Source organism: Musa acuminata, chromosome BXJ1-11, assembly GCF_036884655.1.
Source record: "Musa acuminata AAA Group cultivar baxijiao chromosome BXJ1-11, Cavendish_Baxijiao_AAA, whole genome shotgun sequence".
NCBI lineage: Eukaryota > Viridiplantae > Streptophyta > Magnoliopsida > Zingiberales > Musaceae > Musa > Musa acuminata.
In genome coordinates, this window is record NC_088337.1 from 1,450,752 (window position 1) to 1,468,597 (window position 17,846).

Consider the following 17,846-nt stretch of genomic DNA (forward strand, 5'->3'; position numbering starts at 1 on the left):
AGATTTCACTCACGACTTTAATAATCATGTTCTCGGTTACTTGATGGGCTAGGTGGAATGCACCAAACACTAATATTTTCTTTGACTACTCAAGTCATTTCGGGGATTAGCCTCGATAATCCATGCATTTAATTTTATACCATATTTTCTTCAAGATTTTGCTCTCTACTTCAATAATTCATTAGGAATGTATATTAAAATAAAAATAGATATTATTAAAAATATATGTATTCATCATAATTACTTCCGTATCTCAATTTTTTCTTCGATCTCTTAATCTTTTTAAATTACGTAATCCTATTTAATTATGTAAGATATATTATAAATATAATTGGATTCTTATTATAGTTACAGAGTAATAGAAAGAAAGTCAAATTATAATAACAAAGGGCTCTTTTGATTATTATCTTAGATCCTTTGCTTTTATCTATAAAAAGATAAAGATCTCTTAAGGATTAAACAAGAATATGTGATATTATTAGAATGTTAATACAACGTATATATAGCATTGTTCTAACTGAACTTGTTATGACTCCTAATTCTATTAGGATCCTAAACAAAGTTTAGTATGTGATGTTGTCATGTTGAACACACTCATTATTGTTCCAAACCCAAACCCAGAAATGGAGTGCTTGAATTAGTAAGCAGAAAAAGTAGTTTGATGGCAAGAGCTTAGAAACAACTCACTTCTTCCAATGGGTTGCTCAGATGGATCTTAAATGACAAAAATTATATTGCAGCTTAAACTCCTCTGTACTATTTGATTGGTTTATATGGAAAAGGATAGTTTTAAGATTCATACAATAATGGAGCATTTTTTTCCCTTCCAATTCACATCAGCAGCATAAAGTAAATCAATATGACATGTAACTTGTATTATGCATCTGTACTAAACAATAAAGTAAATGTTGGAGCACATCTTATGTTGAATCTGTATTAATCGGATAAGGATGGTAGGCTGGTCAAACAGTTCATCTAGAATCTTGTGGCTCATTTTGACTAAATATTGGAGGAAAAGATCTCATAAATCAACTAATAGTTTCTATTATTTATTGACTGTTTCCAAGTAGGGTTCAGAAAACAAGAAAATGATGAGGCTGCCACACAAATCATGATTGACTCTCTCTATTTATTATTGAAAGGGATGGGTCTCCTCGGCTCATCCTTGGTTCCCACGAAGGTAAGAGCAATCCATCAACTCCATTTAAACTTCATTTCTTTTGCCTGTAATGTACATATGAATCTCAAAAAAATCTCTTTGGGCAATGGGAGAAGAGGTTCCTTTCCAAACTTTCCAACTTCTCATCCTGTTGTAGCAAGAGAAAGAGGATGTCTGCACTCAGCATCAAGAGAATCCAAGCTTTCCTTTTTACCCATTGGAGGATGATGATGATGCTCCCGAGGTCATCAGTTTCATCATCAAAACTTTGCTTTTGCTAGAAGAATATATTCTTCAAACTTCTTTTGGTGGACTTCTCTATTTTATTTGCTCCAAACAGAACAACGCAACATCCACATATTATTTAAGGATGACTGAGGAACTATGTTTAAAGGTAGGGTTTACAAGGGACTGCACACAGTACATTACCATTTCACTGGCTGAACTCAACTGCACCAACCTGAAAATGAAGATGCATAACCTGATCAGGATACGAGTTCACTGAGGCCTATAGTAGTTTCCCTGATGAGATGGCGGATAAGGAGATGGAATGGTGTATGGCGGTGGAGGATGTGAACCCGGTTGCTGTTGATGAGCATTGTAGTATGGTCCGCGCCACCCTGGATAAGCTGGTTGCCCATATTCTTGGTTGGATTGCAGTTGAGGATGATGGAATTGACCACTTGGAGAATAATAAGGGGCCTGCTGTGGTGTCGGATACGTAGGGTAGGGATGAGAGTATCCAGGCCTGGGCTGCTCTCTGGGTGGATGATGGTGAGTCATGGCAGGATGTGGCGGAACACTCTGTGGCTCAGCTTGTTGAGATGCAATCCTCTGAAGGTTGGATTGCTCAGCAGAAGGATAATTGTAACCCACTTTACCATCACCTTTGAAGTTGAGTCCAGCCAATTGCCTCTGCACATCCTCGATCATATCACGGCACTGAATGTTTCTGGTCATTACGAAGTCGCTGCATTGCTGCTTTATGTTTGTTATTGCATCCTGTTTAAAGAACACATTAGAAGATTAATTCTGTCATACCAATGCAACAACATGCAAGAAACATGACAATGCAGAGCCACATGATACAAGTTTATAAACTCAACATCAGAAGCATGCTTCCTGATATGTGATTCATACTTGTCTAATATAAGGAGCTTTCCGTTATTGTTAGACGTGTCAAAGATTGAACATCAGAGTGAATAAAAAAGATAGTAATGACTTTTCAGGAAAGATTTTATATAGTTTAGATTCAAAACTAGTATACCTGAAGAGTCACATAAAACTTCAATCCGTCATTGATGTTCTCCTTAATCTCCCGATATTTTGCTATTGCAGCAGAGATCTGCTTGTAACACTTTTCACGGGCAACTATCAAACATAACCCAATGTTAAAAAAAGCTTTCATGCAGAAAAAAAAAGGTCTTTAATTCCTGAAAGCAGAGAATATAATTAAGCTTAGGCTACAAGGGAACTTGATGATTAGCAGCATATTATAAGAAAAAGGTCCAATAGATGAAAATTTTATCATATTTTATAAGAATGCGATTCAATGACATAACAAGGTCATTGCTTTCAAATGCAGATCACAATCCAAGTAAATGTAAAAGAACATCTTTTTATAACCAAATTCTGAAGTTCAACCTCAGTGCTCAACCCTAAAGTTTAATTTCGACCCATAGCTTTTTGTTTTGCCTTTGACTTGATCTCAATAATCTTCTAGGCAAAATATATCCATAACTATATTAGTGTGGTATTTCTCTGATACTATCTACAAGCAAATATAGCATACAAATTCATATAATATATCACATATATTGACAGATTGTCTATAATGATAGGTTATATATGACATAACAAACCTCTAGATGAGCACCATACCATGTATACAAGTTCCAAGTTCCGCACTCCTATGCAACACCATGCAAGCATAGGGATGCTAGTTTGCCATCTAATTTATAGAAGCTCCAGAAAATATTACTATGGCCACTAGACCTCAAAGATACCTACAAGACCACCAATTTAATCAGAAAGTTTCTTGGGGAATCCTTTCCTTTAAATAACAAGATTTTTAGCCCGTCACCCACAACTCACTGGGGTTATTAAACTCAAGGTTCAAAATACCATCAGACCAGTACCGGTATGTACCAACCAAGGTCTGCCATACCGAAACGTACCATCCATACCGGGCGGTACATACCGGTCTGACAGATTATCGGTACATGAACCGCCCGGTACCGCTACAGTGCTACAGTACTATATTGTAGCACTGCTATAGTATATAAAAATAAAAAATTATTCGATATATCAGGGTGTACCGCTCGGTACACCCTGATGTATCACCCGGTACACTGGTACCATACCATACCGAGCCCGGATCGAAATGCCGGTACGGTACAGCGAACCTTGGTACCAACTGATATTTACCAGACCAACAAATAACCGAAACCTGGAATGAGCCCTTTTTTTTGCCTGGTCCAATCAGAAACTTTCTTAAATTTTTTTAGTCTGGACAGTGGTGCTGTCAACAGCCCTGCTAATTGATAATCAACAGCCCTCCTCACATCCTCTGTCCCCTCCTTCCCTCCTCTGTCACTCTTTCTCTTTGGCCCATGTCAGTATGCCAACCTACCATGAGTTAACATACAGGTATATACCAGACCCATATCAGGCCGGCCAAGGAGTAAAACCCTGATCAAACCAACATTATTCTTTGACGAATATTATAGGAGTGAAATATGCACCTTCACTCTAAGTATACAATACATTGCTTATAAGAGTTTGGTAAAGAGTAAGGAGGTTTCAGAGAAATTCAAGATCAAAAGTAAACAAGGTGTCAAGAGATTACATTAAGAACAAAAGATTTACCAGCAAGCAAAGCAAGTTGAGAAATTAAGCAATCTGACATCTGAACTGAAGTGAGCTAGAAAGAGATTTATAAGACATATACCTTTGTAATCTTCCAGATTGAATACAGCAGAAAACTCATCATTTTGTGCCTACAGAAAAGAAACAACTAATACTTAATCTATAAACAATCTGCACCAAATTGGTTATAATGTATAGAATTATAAATCACATTTACAGATTACAAGTAAAATATACAAGGTATGGTACTCCTCCATTATACCAAAATATACAAGGAAACAAAACAAACTGTATTTTTGTTTCCTATAATGACACTGAAAACTAGGTCACCGGACCAACAATATAGCAGAAAAGTAGCAGAAAATGCAAATTTCACATGAATTTCATGGTAACCAAACAAAAAATATTATATAATCAGCAATGCCGACTGTAAAAATAGAAGGCATGATGCTTTTATGTAGCAATTATTAGTGTCACCTTACAAGCTAAAAGCCAGGAGTTGTTGAACTGCATAGTTTTGAGTTAAAATGGCCACCCTGACTCACTGGATTCTGGCATCATGTTACAGATAGAATAAAAAACAATATGAAACCAGTAGTCTGGCCTTCTTTTATATTCTCAAGTTAAATCAAATATCAAGTTGAGTTATAATAGGGTCCACAGCAACCTAGGTTCAGTCTGTGAACTTTGATAACCTAATATGTGTAATATTAGTATAATTTTATTCTGATGTCAAATATTGGCGAATAACATTTGTACATCTCAGCACCCATTGGCCTCAGTTGCAGGGTACTGACTAACCATTTCTTGAAGTTGCCTGGCTTTACAACTAGCATCAACGTAAATAAGATTAAGTGCATAGGTATTCTGAATAAGTTTCTCCATGATAGTCAACCTAGTGATAAAAGTGGTGATAGGCAGACAGAGCAAAATTTGGTTGACTTAACCATCTCTGGCCCTGCTTCATGGTATCAACTAAGGTCATATGATGTACAAATTTACCTTACCTTTTCTGAAGGAAATAATAACTAATTGAGATCAAGCTAAGTATATAGAAGGTTAGTCTGACATAAATTAAGTATTATGACAGTCAGTAAATACCAATTCAGATAGCTCTTTGTCAAACATCTACAGGTTATTCTCATAGAAGACTTTAAAGAACTAAAGAGCTGCTTAGTTTATGATTGTTCCACTATTATTGGCATCCTGATTCCACAATAATGTACCTGGATCTGAAGCAGTAATTGCTCCTGCGCCTCAATATTTTGAGCAATTTCTTCACATATCTGATCATACTTAGATATCTCCTTCCTGAAGAGATCCTCTTGTGATCCAGTGTTTGCCATCAACTTTGGCAGTATGTCATCCTGAAAGGAAACAGATATAAGATTAATTCATTTAAAGACACTTACTGAACTTTTCAATATCTGATGGTTAAGGAAAGAATAAAAGAACTCCTGAAATGTAGTCCATCAGAACACAGTTGTCATCTTAGATCTAAAGATTCATTGGCACTTTGGTGTCAACTTTAATGGGACAAATATACAGCACAACCATGATCACTCTATAGAAAATATGGGTATAGTAAAAGTTCCCTAACAGTAGGGTTTTTAATTGCGTACCATGCCGCCCAGTACAGGTGGTACATACCGGTCCACCAGTCTATCGGCACACGGACCGCCGACTACCGGTACGATTTTTTTTCCTAGATCTCAGAGTACGGATGCAGACCCCAACATTTCAATCCTAAGAGAGGAGCAGGAGAGAGAGAGAGAGAGAGAGAGAGAGAGAGAGGGAGAGAGAGAGGGATGGGGTTGTGTGTCTCGAGGTCGGACAGGTGTGTGGGAGGGTGGTGGAGCTCGTCGGGAGGGATGCGACAGCGGCAGAGGAGGGCAACCAAGTGGCGGGCACCGGACGCGAAATGTGATGGACAGGATTGACGAGGCCTAAGGGTTGTACGAGGCCAATCCCATGTCTTACAGCAACCCCGCGTTCCAAGGTGATGGCTCGTTATCAATGCATGGAGATCACCGGGCTACACATGATGGGATTCGTTGCTTGGGGATCGTGGATCTTGACTAATCGTGTCGAGTCAACTAACTCGCATCCGACGACTGCTGTGGTTGAACCAACCCATTCTCACCGAAAGTGATCTTTAATTACTACTTATGCCCTGACTCGTTCGCTATAAATACCATGCTAGAGTTGAGTTGTGTTTGTAAACTTGAGAGTCGGAAAGCCCTCTTTTCTTGAACTAATATCTTGATAAAAGCGAGATGTTAGCAAGAAGAAGCTTACCTTTAGATTGATTATAGTTTATTCTATTGCAGTCGCACGCAATTTGACAGAATATTGCGGACTCAAATTCTACTTTTGAAAAACATAGCCCATCGGTACGCCCTGGCATACCACTCAATATGCCGGTATCGTACAGTACTGAGCAAGGTTTGGTACGTTGGTAAGGTACGAGATTAAAAACCTTGAGTAAAACAATGATAAAAATTGTCACTATCTCTAAATACATTGCCAATCAGTTCTATTATCAAGACAATGTGTCAGTTGGCACCGACTCCATGACCTCAAGGTTGCACATAAAAACGATTTCAAAATCAGGAGTACCATCCCAAACTGAATGAAGGATACACCCTGTTCAGGTCCCAATTAACATCTAAAGACAACTTGATGATATAATTCAATATTTTATGAGTAATCAATCACTCATTAGAACCCTAATTCACAATCACAAAGAAAACAAGAGGAAAATTTCACCACATACAAATTTAATGCAAGAAAGTCACCCCAAAAGAGTGACAATAATTATTTATTAATGATCATTGTAGTATTCCACACATGATAATCACTTCCACATTTAGCCTTGTCTAACTTTTAAGATATGAAATTTTGTTTTGACTTTTAACTCTTCTCAGGCAAAGTAAACTCAGTAGAACATGCACCAGATAAATACATGTTTTAAGACTATTAATATAGTAATTCTACAAGGATAACCTTCCTGATAATAAATAAAGCCTCCAAGATGATTTCTAAAAAGATGAAGAATCATGAATCCAGCCATCATGTCCCCTTAAAGTGAGCATTTTATAAGAATGCTATCAATACACATACATGAAAGATATGAATATAAGCAATATTTATCACCTTTCTTTTCATCTCTTTTAACATGTCCTCAAGACCTGCCCTCTGTGCGCCTAGATTCTCCAATTGCCTCTGATAGAATATGGTGTTAGGCAACCATAAGAAAAAATTTGGATATTAACAAGGAAAAGAAAACCATATAGAACGTGTCCAGAATCACACAGCAAGCCAAATAGAAACAGATCTTGAAGATATGGTTAAAAAGAAAATATGCAAGGTTAGGTGAATTAAGCTAAAAAATTTGGTGCCATCGTATTTTCCTTATTTTTGGCCATTTATGTGAACCATGCAGCTGAGTGCCCATTTGGACCCCTAGTTATTTTGATAAATTAAACAAAACAATAAATATTTAAGATTAAACACCAAAACTTCTTGATTGCACCAGTGGTAATGGTGTAATTACCAGTAGCAGATCATATTCAAGTGGAGTGTAATGAGTTCAGCTTAACACTCATCAAGAAATGGAAAGCAAAAGAATAACTTGTTCACTGAAATTTGTGCCATCACAATATCTAAAGTAAGGTATTTCGATGATATGCAAACAAAAAGTAAAACAAATAGTGTCTCAGTGCAACACCTAGAATTTTTTGCTGCAACCTATCCAGAAGGGAAGCTAAAAATACACATAAAGCCAGAATATTCAGATGACATTTGTAGGTAATTAGAATCTTCACCAAGCTATTCTGAGATAACATAAATAAAAGACAACCAAAAAATAGATTTAGAATTAGTAAATATGTAGAAAAATAATGAAGCTGGGGCATTAATAATAAGGACAACCAACAAATGAAAATTATAAAGAAAAAAGACAACTCCAGGACACCACTGATGATTCCATGATGTTTCTTGAACACTACAAAAAGACATAATAATGAGTACAGTACCAAACTCAGTTTAAGTGCTCCCACTATAGCATCTTCATTGCCATCCAAGGACATAATAGGCCTTGCAAGACTCGGTAGTGCTGATTCAATCTGAAACATGGATTTAAATTGTCAGCTCAGAAATGTTGGGAATAAAAAATCAACAATATGAAACAAAATATATATAGATGCATTTTCTTCAAAACAAATAATAGAGCAAAACCAGAATGAATTATCATTTTTTACTTAGACGGAAAAAGAAGAAATTCTAGAATAAAGCACATTACTAAAGGAAAACCGTAAACACCAGAAAAACTTAATTGTTCAAATGCTCATATAAGAACTAAGAAGGCCTTAGAGAATCTAAATTTTGAAAAGTTTCATTTACTATACTGTAAAACAACCAGAAAAGCTTAGGAAAACAGCAAGCAAAGACTACAAACTAGGTACCATGTATACTGTAAAGGCTACACTTACATATCCACTTAGAGATAATCTACATGGAGAAGTTGTAGATATGATTGTCAAACATAGTGTAGATAACGATGGCATGATGTAACTAGAAGACAAAGAGAACATGAATAGTGAATACTTTGTTGTTATGATTATGAAGCAACAAAAATTGAATTGGTATATGATGACAACGTCTGAACCCTGAAGGGAAAAGGAACTGAAAAAAACATATGCTTTCTCAGCCATGTTAATTGTGTGCTAGTGCAACAATCTGCCTGCTAGTGACAAACAGTAGGAGCAATGCTGGACAAGGACCTATGACTGCATGAGGTCAAGCATCCTGCATACCAAATTTTTACATTCTATAATCATAAATTGTTTAATCAAACAGATATGCATCTATCTAACAACATGAATTAGAATGCACCTTTTTCATTCCGGATATAATTTCTTAGTAACTTACCCCTTTGCACGATAAACACAATTTTACTATTTTTCCTGCATATTATACACATATTTTATATTAAGAGAACAAAAAAGCAAGACAAAGAATGAGCTTGTATAATATCATGCCTTATGCAATTTTTAGAACAAAAATATATAAACTTAAAATAACATCTGCAAAAAAGAAAGGGAGATGTTCTTTCTTGACATGCTGTTATAGTGAAATGCTACTAAGAGCAACAAAGTTCTGCAGTTCATTTATTTTGGCCTGTTTGTTGAACAGACCTTATCAATGCTTATGATTAATGGCTTTCAAAAGAAAACAAGTACTGAGCAACAATGATACGAACTTTTTAAAAAGACCAACCTACCGGTCTATGGTCAAGGATTGCCATAAGATCAAAATTGTCTCTCACAGTCCGTTCTATCCTTGCATCACTATCAGCAGCTTGCTTAAGATTTGCAGCAAATTTGTTCAATCGATCCTGCAGGTTCTTTGTCAGGGTGCTTGACTGAGGTCTGGTCCACCTTGTTCCGAACTGGGTTCGGAATTGCGCATCCTCGGTTGCTTCCTTCTGCAGTAACTCCTCAGTCTGGACAAGGAGCTCCTGATTAACTCTCCTCAAGTCTCTGAGTTGTTGTAGCTCAGCTTCCAGCCCGGAAGGGCCACCACTGATCTGAACTGCTTCCGCATCCTCCTTAAGATCCGATGGCAGATTAAAATTACCTTCCAATGCTAATATAGAATCTGGGAGGTCCATCTCCTTGAGTTTAACTCTTGTTATCTCACTTCCTTGCTGCAACTTCTCTGCTTGTGTCCGGATGATATTATCAACCATATCTGTGTACTTGGAGAGAGCCCTTGTGCTGCTGTCTGGAACAAGCCTGGAGAAAAGCCTCTCCTTGCTAGCATCTAAAACATCAGCCATTGGAGTTGGCCTGACAAGAGGTGCCGCGGGCAAAGCAGCCAAAGAACTTGCTTCTGGAACCCGCATGAGATAAACACGATTGTTCTCCTTCATAGCCCTCTCCAGGTTACGGTTCATATCAGTCTCTAGCTTGTTGACAGCATCAAGCAGAGGCTGAGCAACACCCCTGGCCGATTTCTTTGCATCTGCAACGGCGCTTATCCCAATCTTGAGCCTAGTGATCTCTTCAGCAATTTCTTCCCTCTCGTGAAGATCCATTGAGTATCTATAGCAAGCTTCTGCATAGTATTGGGCCGCCTTAAGTTGCACATGCGAGATCCAAGTACGATCAAAGTGCTGGTTGAGAGGTGGAGCATTCAGAGCAGCATAAGTTTCCTCATAGTAGAGGCCAACCTGCAACATTCAAAAAATTATATGAGAAATCATTAACTAGCACAAAGTGAAACAAAAGAATAGACGGGAAGAATCATTGGCACTTCCATAGCAAATCCAATTTCACATCCTGATTTTAGTGAGAATTAGGGGAAAAATACCCGTCCATTTAAAAGAATCCAAAGAACATAAATTCAAGATTGAAGTCGAACAAAAGCTAAAATCCAAAGAATATCAATTCAAGCTCCCACGATTTACCTGGCGAGCGATCTCGGAGCATCTAAAGATTCAAAGAATATCAATTTGAGAACAACAAGAAGGAGCCCTAAAGGTATGTTTACCTGGCGGGCGACCTTGGAGCAGATCACGGGGGGCTTCGCATCCCCGATAACCTTCTCGAAGAAACACTCCTGAGCCTGCGCCAGCATGAGCTTCTCCAGCATCCCAGCGGACTCGACAGAGAGATCGACGGTGGTCGCCCCGGAAGCGGTGGCCCTGGCTGCGGCGTTATCTTTGAGGTAGGCGAACGCCCCAGCAGCGCTCTGGAAGGCATTGCAAGCCTGTCTGAGGCCCGCGGCATCCGCGCGGTCGGCGGAGAGGGCGATCTGGCTGTAGACGGCGCCAAGATTGAAGAGGACGGCGGCCTTCTCGAGGTGGATGGACTGCTGGGAGGCCTTCTTAGAGGGCTTGAAGGCGTCGAACCAGGTGAAGGTGAGGGAGTGCACGTGGGCACGATCGGGAGAGATGGGGAAGCGGGGTTCGATGAGGGAGAGCGCGCGGTAGTAGGCGAGAAGGAGGTCGCGGCGCGAGCCGGAGGAGGCGGCGGCGGCGTCGGGCGGCTTCTCGAGGTCGAGGCGGAGCTGGCGGACGGCATCGAGGTCGTCCTCCGCCGCCTGGGCCTCGCGTTCCCCGTAGGTGACGGCGATGTACTGTCGGAGCGAGCGGTAGAGGTCGGCGGCGGCCGTCTTCTTCTCCTGCACCGCCAGCATCACGTTCACCGCCGTCGCGTACGACATCACAGAGTACTCCTTTCCCCTCCCTCCGAATCGCTGCACCCGATGTCAAGTTACTCTCACAATTAATCTGCTTCCGGGGAGAGGTTTATGATTTGGTGTTTACTTGGAGGCGAAGAACGACATTTGGGGGAGACCGGGGAGGAAGACATCGGGAGGTTAGTTGGAATTCACGTGGGTTGGCGCTTTGAGATTCGTGCGCTGGCGCTATATATATATATATATATATATATATATAGCTACGATTTTGCTAATTCTTTTCCGAAATAATTTAAAACAACTGTTTAGAAAGAAAATTTACACCGAAGTAAAAAATTCGACCTATATTTTCTCTTTTTGTTTTTTTTTGTTACTTAATGATCATGAAGGATAACATAATTCATACATGCATACTTGGACTAGAATCAAATCTGACTTTGATGTGAATAGATGATTGGTTAAATAATGAATTCTTTTTAGTTTAAATGTTCCAATCATTTAATTTATTATTGAAATTTGAACCTCTTTGGTGATTGATATTTAATTAATTATATTTGATTAAAGATTTTTCTAAAAATATATTTTTATTTTGTGATGATAATCCATTACAAATATGAGAGATTTATTATGAAATTGAACAGTCTGATTTTAGTTTGTTCAGTTGTGTGATTTGAGATTAGAAAAGTCATAGGACAGAATCTATTTCGCATATATATATGTATATATAAATATATATATGTATGTATATGTATACATACATATGTATATGTATACATACATATATATACATATACATGCATATATATATATACATACATATATACATATACATACATATATACATATACATATATATATACATACATACATATATATATACACATATATATATACATACATATATATATACATACATACATACATATATATATATACATACATACATATATATACATACATATATATATATATATACATACATACATATATATATATATACATACATATATATATATATACATATATATATACATATATGTATATATACATATACATATATATATATATATATATATATATATATATATATATATATATATAATGTCACCGCTGTCTATGTAAGCCGAGTTCCGCTGGGCTCTGTACATGGGCTGTTCCTGTCACCCTCTTTAGTTATGGGCCCAAATAACAGGGATTAAGCTCAACACTTTTACGTGCTCATTAATCTGGATATTGTGTCATTAATAACAGGGATCAGTTACATTGGGATGGGATAATTCCTAAATTCTAATCGGACATATTGCTGTCATGCAACATCAATTAATGCAAACATCTCTTGCGACAACAAGCATTATGAACATTAACAATATATCAATTATATACGCATTCAAATAGATATCTGAATTAAATTTAGATTAAAATATGATAAAATTCGTTTTTTTTATACTCTAAATTCATATAAATCGATTTATTTATTTAGGTCAAAAAATATTATTATTTAATTATCTAAAATAATTTTAAAGTATTCTTCCAAAGAAATTCAATACTTCGTCTTCGTACAATAACAAGAAAGTATTTGTTTACATAAAAATCTCTTGTTCCATCTCCTACCACTTTTCTCCTCTTGCTTGTCATCCCTCTTCGGTGCTTCTAATCCATTGATCTCCTCTCACTTCATGAATTCCAAGATATTCCTCTCCCTCATTATCGTCTTTGATATCGTTACATTTGCCCTCGCCATCGCTGTTGAATATCATAGGAACAAGATGATACATCTCGATGATCCTAACCTAGCTTTCTCTAATTTGACTCTTGTGATTGAAGAATTTTTTTTTTATTTTTTTATTTAAATTTATGAGAAAAAGCTTTTATCCAGAAATTCTCACAAAGCATCTCTTTTTTATAAATAATCATTTTGTCCCCTGATCCCATCGGATCCGTCTCCACCTTCATTTTATATTGCCTTTGTCATTGTCTCCCTTGTGTTTTGTCAGACCTGCTATTGCCTCCACCCCTAACTTTATTTGGTTGTGCCCCCTCCTTCCACATACAAGCATGACGAGGGCCACCACCATCGTATCCCCTCTTTCGTTGAATGAGGGCCATCATCGCTTTCGTGGACTTCATAGGACACTCCCCTGCACACAAGGGCTATTGCTACATGTCTACTCTTTCGTCACACAAGAGCCATTGTCGCCTCAGTAGATCTTGTTGGACCTCCCCTATGTACAAGAGTCGCCATCACCATGCCCCCTCATTCACTACGCGAGGGTTAATGCCACCTCCATGAATCATACTAGGCCCTCCCTTATACTCATAGGCTATTGTTGTTATACTCCCTCGTTCCTCATGCGAGCGCTAGGTGATTTTGACAGGGTCCATGGAGGTGACAACAAGTTTGGTAAAGCATAGAGATAAGGATAAATTAATCTTTTCACAATGATGATTCTTCTGTAAAAGAGTGTAATATCTATTTATTTCAGGAAGAAACAGTGAACTAACAAGAACATATCTGATGCTGAGGATGGAGTACCACAAAATATGGAATTGGAGAAGCAGTGTAGGATCTACTCTTGTACTTCCTCTGAGGTTCTCACTTGCTTCACTTGTTCTCTCTGACACTCCACCAACTGGATTAGCAACTCATTTCCAGCTTCTATGCCATTTCTGTCACAGATGAACAGCCCTCCTACATGAACAAGTCTGAAAAGATTCAGAAAGCACAATGCCATCCAAAAGAAAGGAAGCAGCAGCAGCAGTAGTTTGCTGCCCCTTCCCAATCCATCATTGACTGCTTTTTGGAGCAACAACCTTAAACACCCATAACCGGCCTAAAAGTTCAAAACCTAGACTAGGTCCTGGATCATTCTGATTTGTCCCCAATGTCACATCACTATGTTCTACAGGCTTTGGATCAATCATTTGCTTCCAATCGATGGACCCAGCACCACTCAATTCTACCTTGGATTGTCCAAGGACCTTGACCTGTGTTCTTTGTGCTTGTGTGCTGAGAACACCCAAGTTAGGATCTGTAACTACAGTTTTGTGTAAGCCATGATTGGAGTCGAGAAAAGAGGCCATGCATAGTTTGGTTTCTGGACAGATATGGAATGAGGTAAGGAAGGTGATGAGGGTAAAAGGAAAGAACCAAGGAATTGCTACCGAATTCCTAAAGGTAATATTCCAAAGGCTTTTAGATCCAAATATGAGCTTTTGCCAAGCTAATCTTACTTTTTTTTTTGTTTTTTGGTTAGAGATCAGTTTTGTGTTATGCACTTAAGATTGAGTTTTCATCAAAGATGAAAGCTATGAGGAAGAGAGAAGATGCCTTCATCTTTTGTTGCATTCGGATCAGTGTTTGGTAGAAATTCAGGATTGTAAAACTAAATATTTGATCACATATGGAGAGACAAACTTAATGGATTAGGATCATGAAGTGCTCTCTTTCTTTGAAAAGCATGCATCATTTCTCATGGATCTTAAGCTCCAATATATATGGCATGATAAACAGTTTGTAGAAGGTCTCAGGATAGCAAATTGGAGTACAAGATAGAGCTTGTAATTGCAAGTGCAATGATCATTAAACAGAAACAATAGCCTGAGAAGGAAAGAAAGATTTTGTTGGCATTGAAAAGGATTGCTAATATGCTTGTCCAAGCTTCACAATAACCCACAAACCACTAGCTTGGTAACTTAGGCAGCTTTCTTTTTGTCTAAGATAACATTTATCTTGGAATATGATTGATGCCAAGAATAAATGAACACATTAGCTAAAAGAGATGGTGACAGCCCAATCACTCCTTGGCTTGTCTTCCTCTTGCACAAGTCAGACAACAAAATTTTCTTGGAAGCTCACACTGTCATATAGTTTTCTTTCACTGTCATATAACTAATTATTCTCGATCAATCTTTTGTGAACAAAAGTATAATTGTTTCCTTTCGTGCAAAAGGGAACAAAATTACAATCCAAATGTATGACCAAGAGAGTGATGTCATAATTGAACGCATGATCATGCTGCACTGCACTCATGCTACCAGAGAATGATCTCATGAAAGCTGCCTTGAGAGTTCTCAAAGAAAAGAAGAAAAGGTCAAAAGGGAAACGAAGAAGGAAGTGTGGAATTGTTGAGGACGAAATAACACACAGTTGCGCTTTAGTCGCGTGATATGTCGGGCTGTGGTCCTTCAGATCTCTCAAGTTGGAATTAGGAAATGTTGTTGCTAAGTCACTCTCAATCTTTGAAATAAAGACAGCACAAACATCTTAATCAAGAGCTCCTTCTTCCATTGAAGGAGCTCAATAAAGTACAACACAATATTGATATTGGCTTTCAAGAGAAGTATAGAAGCCTAGTTTGATCAAGAGCTCCTTCTTCCATTTGACATCTCTTCAAAGAAAAATTCATGCTATTGATTGATTTTCAAGTATGAAAATATTCAAAATCGGGATCATATTGAGTTTTCTTCGAAATTTGGATGATCAACCTCTGGAAATAACAGTGGTTTGGTTCTTGTTCATGCAATCAATAGTCACATTTCGAGCATATGAAAAGAAGTTTGTAGGTCTACCTACCATTGCAACATAAGCTGCTTTGGCTGTAATTTCATGTCAGTTGGCCACTCATAGTAGAATACTAACCAAATTCATGTACACAAAAACATCCTTGCATAGAGAGGTAAACAGTGCCAACTTTGAAGAGTGAGATGATAAGAATTGCGACCTTTGATTGTTCTGTCTTAGTTTTATTTAGTTGTGTAAGTATAAAAACTATGATTATATTACTGTTATATGAAAAATTTTAATATTAGAAACTGAAATCAAATAATGATATATCAAATTTACGATGTTTATCTTTCGATGTCATTCAAAAAACTTTTATCTGATCTGCAGGTATATTGTTATTAGATTTGAAAGTCATAATAGTGTCGATCGGTAAAGAGAACTATACTTATAATCTTTTTTCTTTTTATCTTTTATAGGATCGCTATCAGCAATGAATTAGAAACTAAATGATATTATGAATAGATCTATAATTCAATAATTGAGTTTTATCCCTAAAGGGTCCTATAAAAATAATTAAGTGAGTCCTTCCCATTAAGATAATCTTATAAGAAATTTTACTATAATTGAACTTTTTTTTATTAGTCGATAAACATAATCAAAATCCGATCATACCTATAATATATTTTACCTAATTAGATAGAGTTACATAATCTAACATTCTCCCACTTAGCTCATTCATCGGTAGATATAAAAAAATTAAAATCAAAATAAATAAAATAAAATTTTATTTAAAAATAATTTTACTTAATTAGATTTTGAAACATTGAAAAAATATTTTATATGTGCACATAAATTTTATAAACTAATAAGTCAAATAAACATAATAATACCACGTTAAGTTTAACTACTAATGCGAGTCATAGTGATTGTATGTCATCAATATCATATTTCTTTCTATATATCATACCACTGTTAGTCTTTTTCTAATATAGTCCAAAACGATCAATATAATTTATTTTGTCAAGGTAATATATACATATATAAATGTGAATAATATAATATAAATAAATAATTTTAATTATATAAAAAATATCAATTATAATATCCACTCAAACATATATCATAATATCTTTATGAGTTACTTATAAAACTATATTTTTTTCAAACACTTTAGGATATAAGTTAATGTACCAACAATCAATATAGTAGAATTCAAGTTCTTAAATGACATTAATTATTTCTAGATTTTTTCTCTAATCATTAAATAATTTAATAAAACTATTAGAGTACTTGTTATTCTTATGAAAGAAAACTATTATAATTTATCATAAAATATCCACAATAATTTGATAATTGAGTCTGATCACACCAAGTCCTAAAATAAAATTTTACATAAAGTTTAACTAGTGGTCTTAAAACATGCCACAAAATCAGTTTCTATTATTGATAATATAATAATACCTTACTTTATATTTTTTTTCCTTATAAATTACTCATTCAGCTAATAAATATAAAATATAAAATGACTTTTCTACTATCAAGAAAATTTACAGAGTCTACATCTGAAAAGACCATAATTTCAAGTTGATTTAATTTTTATATAAATAAATATATAATCTTTTGTCTTTTCCAAATATCTTATTATTTTCTTTGCAACCCTTCCTGAACAACTCTAATATCTACTTTGTTTTCCAACTACAAAATTGAGATTTGAACATATAATAGACTTTCAACTATCCATATATAAGAAATATTTTTTTTCATTTGATTTTTTCTAAATCATTTTTAAAATAATTACTTTGACTAATTTTTTTAATCTTTTATTAAAAAAATTATAGACTAAATCTCTCTAAGAGTTAATCAAATATATCTTTTCTAAGATAACTCTTATAATCATTGAGATCTATCACTAAATATCTAAAAACAAATAACATAAGTTATCTCATTTATATCAACCATATTAAAATTCTGAACTATTTTAGTTTTATATAATAAATCAAGATCAGTAAAATTTTATTCATACATAAAATTAATATAATAAACTTGCTCCTATCGATCTTCAAAAATAAGTATTGATCAATAATATTTTTTTAATTTGAAGAAAATAAT

General features: G+C 36.0%; 1 protein-coding gene across 1 annotated transcript; it reads right to left on the reverse strand.

Annotated features, from left to right (window-relative positions):
* Window positions 1-1,498: 1,498 nt before the first annotated feature.
* Window positions 1,499-11,379, reverse strand: LOC135596784 (vacuolar-sorting protein BRO1-like). Its single transcript, XM_065088917.1, has 8 exons — window positions 10,583-11,379; window positions 9,312-10,262; window positions 8,065-8,154; window positions 7,184-7,252; window positions 5,254-5,394; window positions 4,110-4,158; window positions 2,427-2,530; window positions 1,499-2,161 (listed from the first exon to the last, which is right to left on the reverse strand). Exons 1-8 carry the CDS (start codon window positions 11,255-11,257, stop codon window positions 1,658-1,660), a joined length of 2,583 nt encoding a protein of 860 aa, XP_064944989.1. The 5' UTR covers window positions 11,258-11,379; the 3' UTR covers window positions 1,499-1,657.
* Between the last annotated feature and the right edge of the window lie 6,467 nt (window positions 11,380-17,846).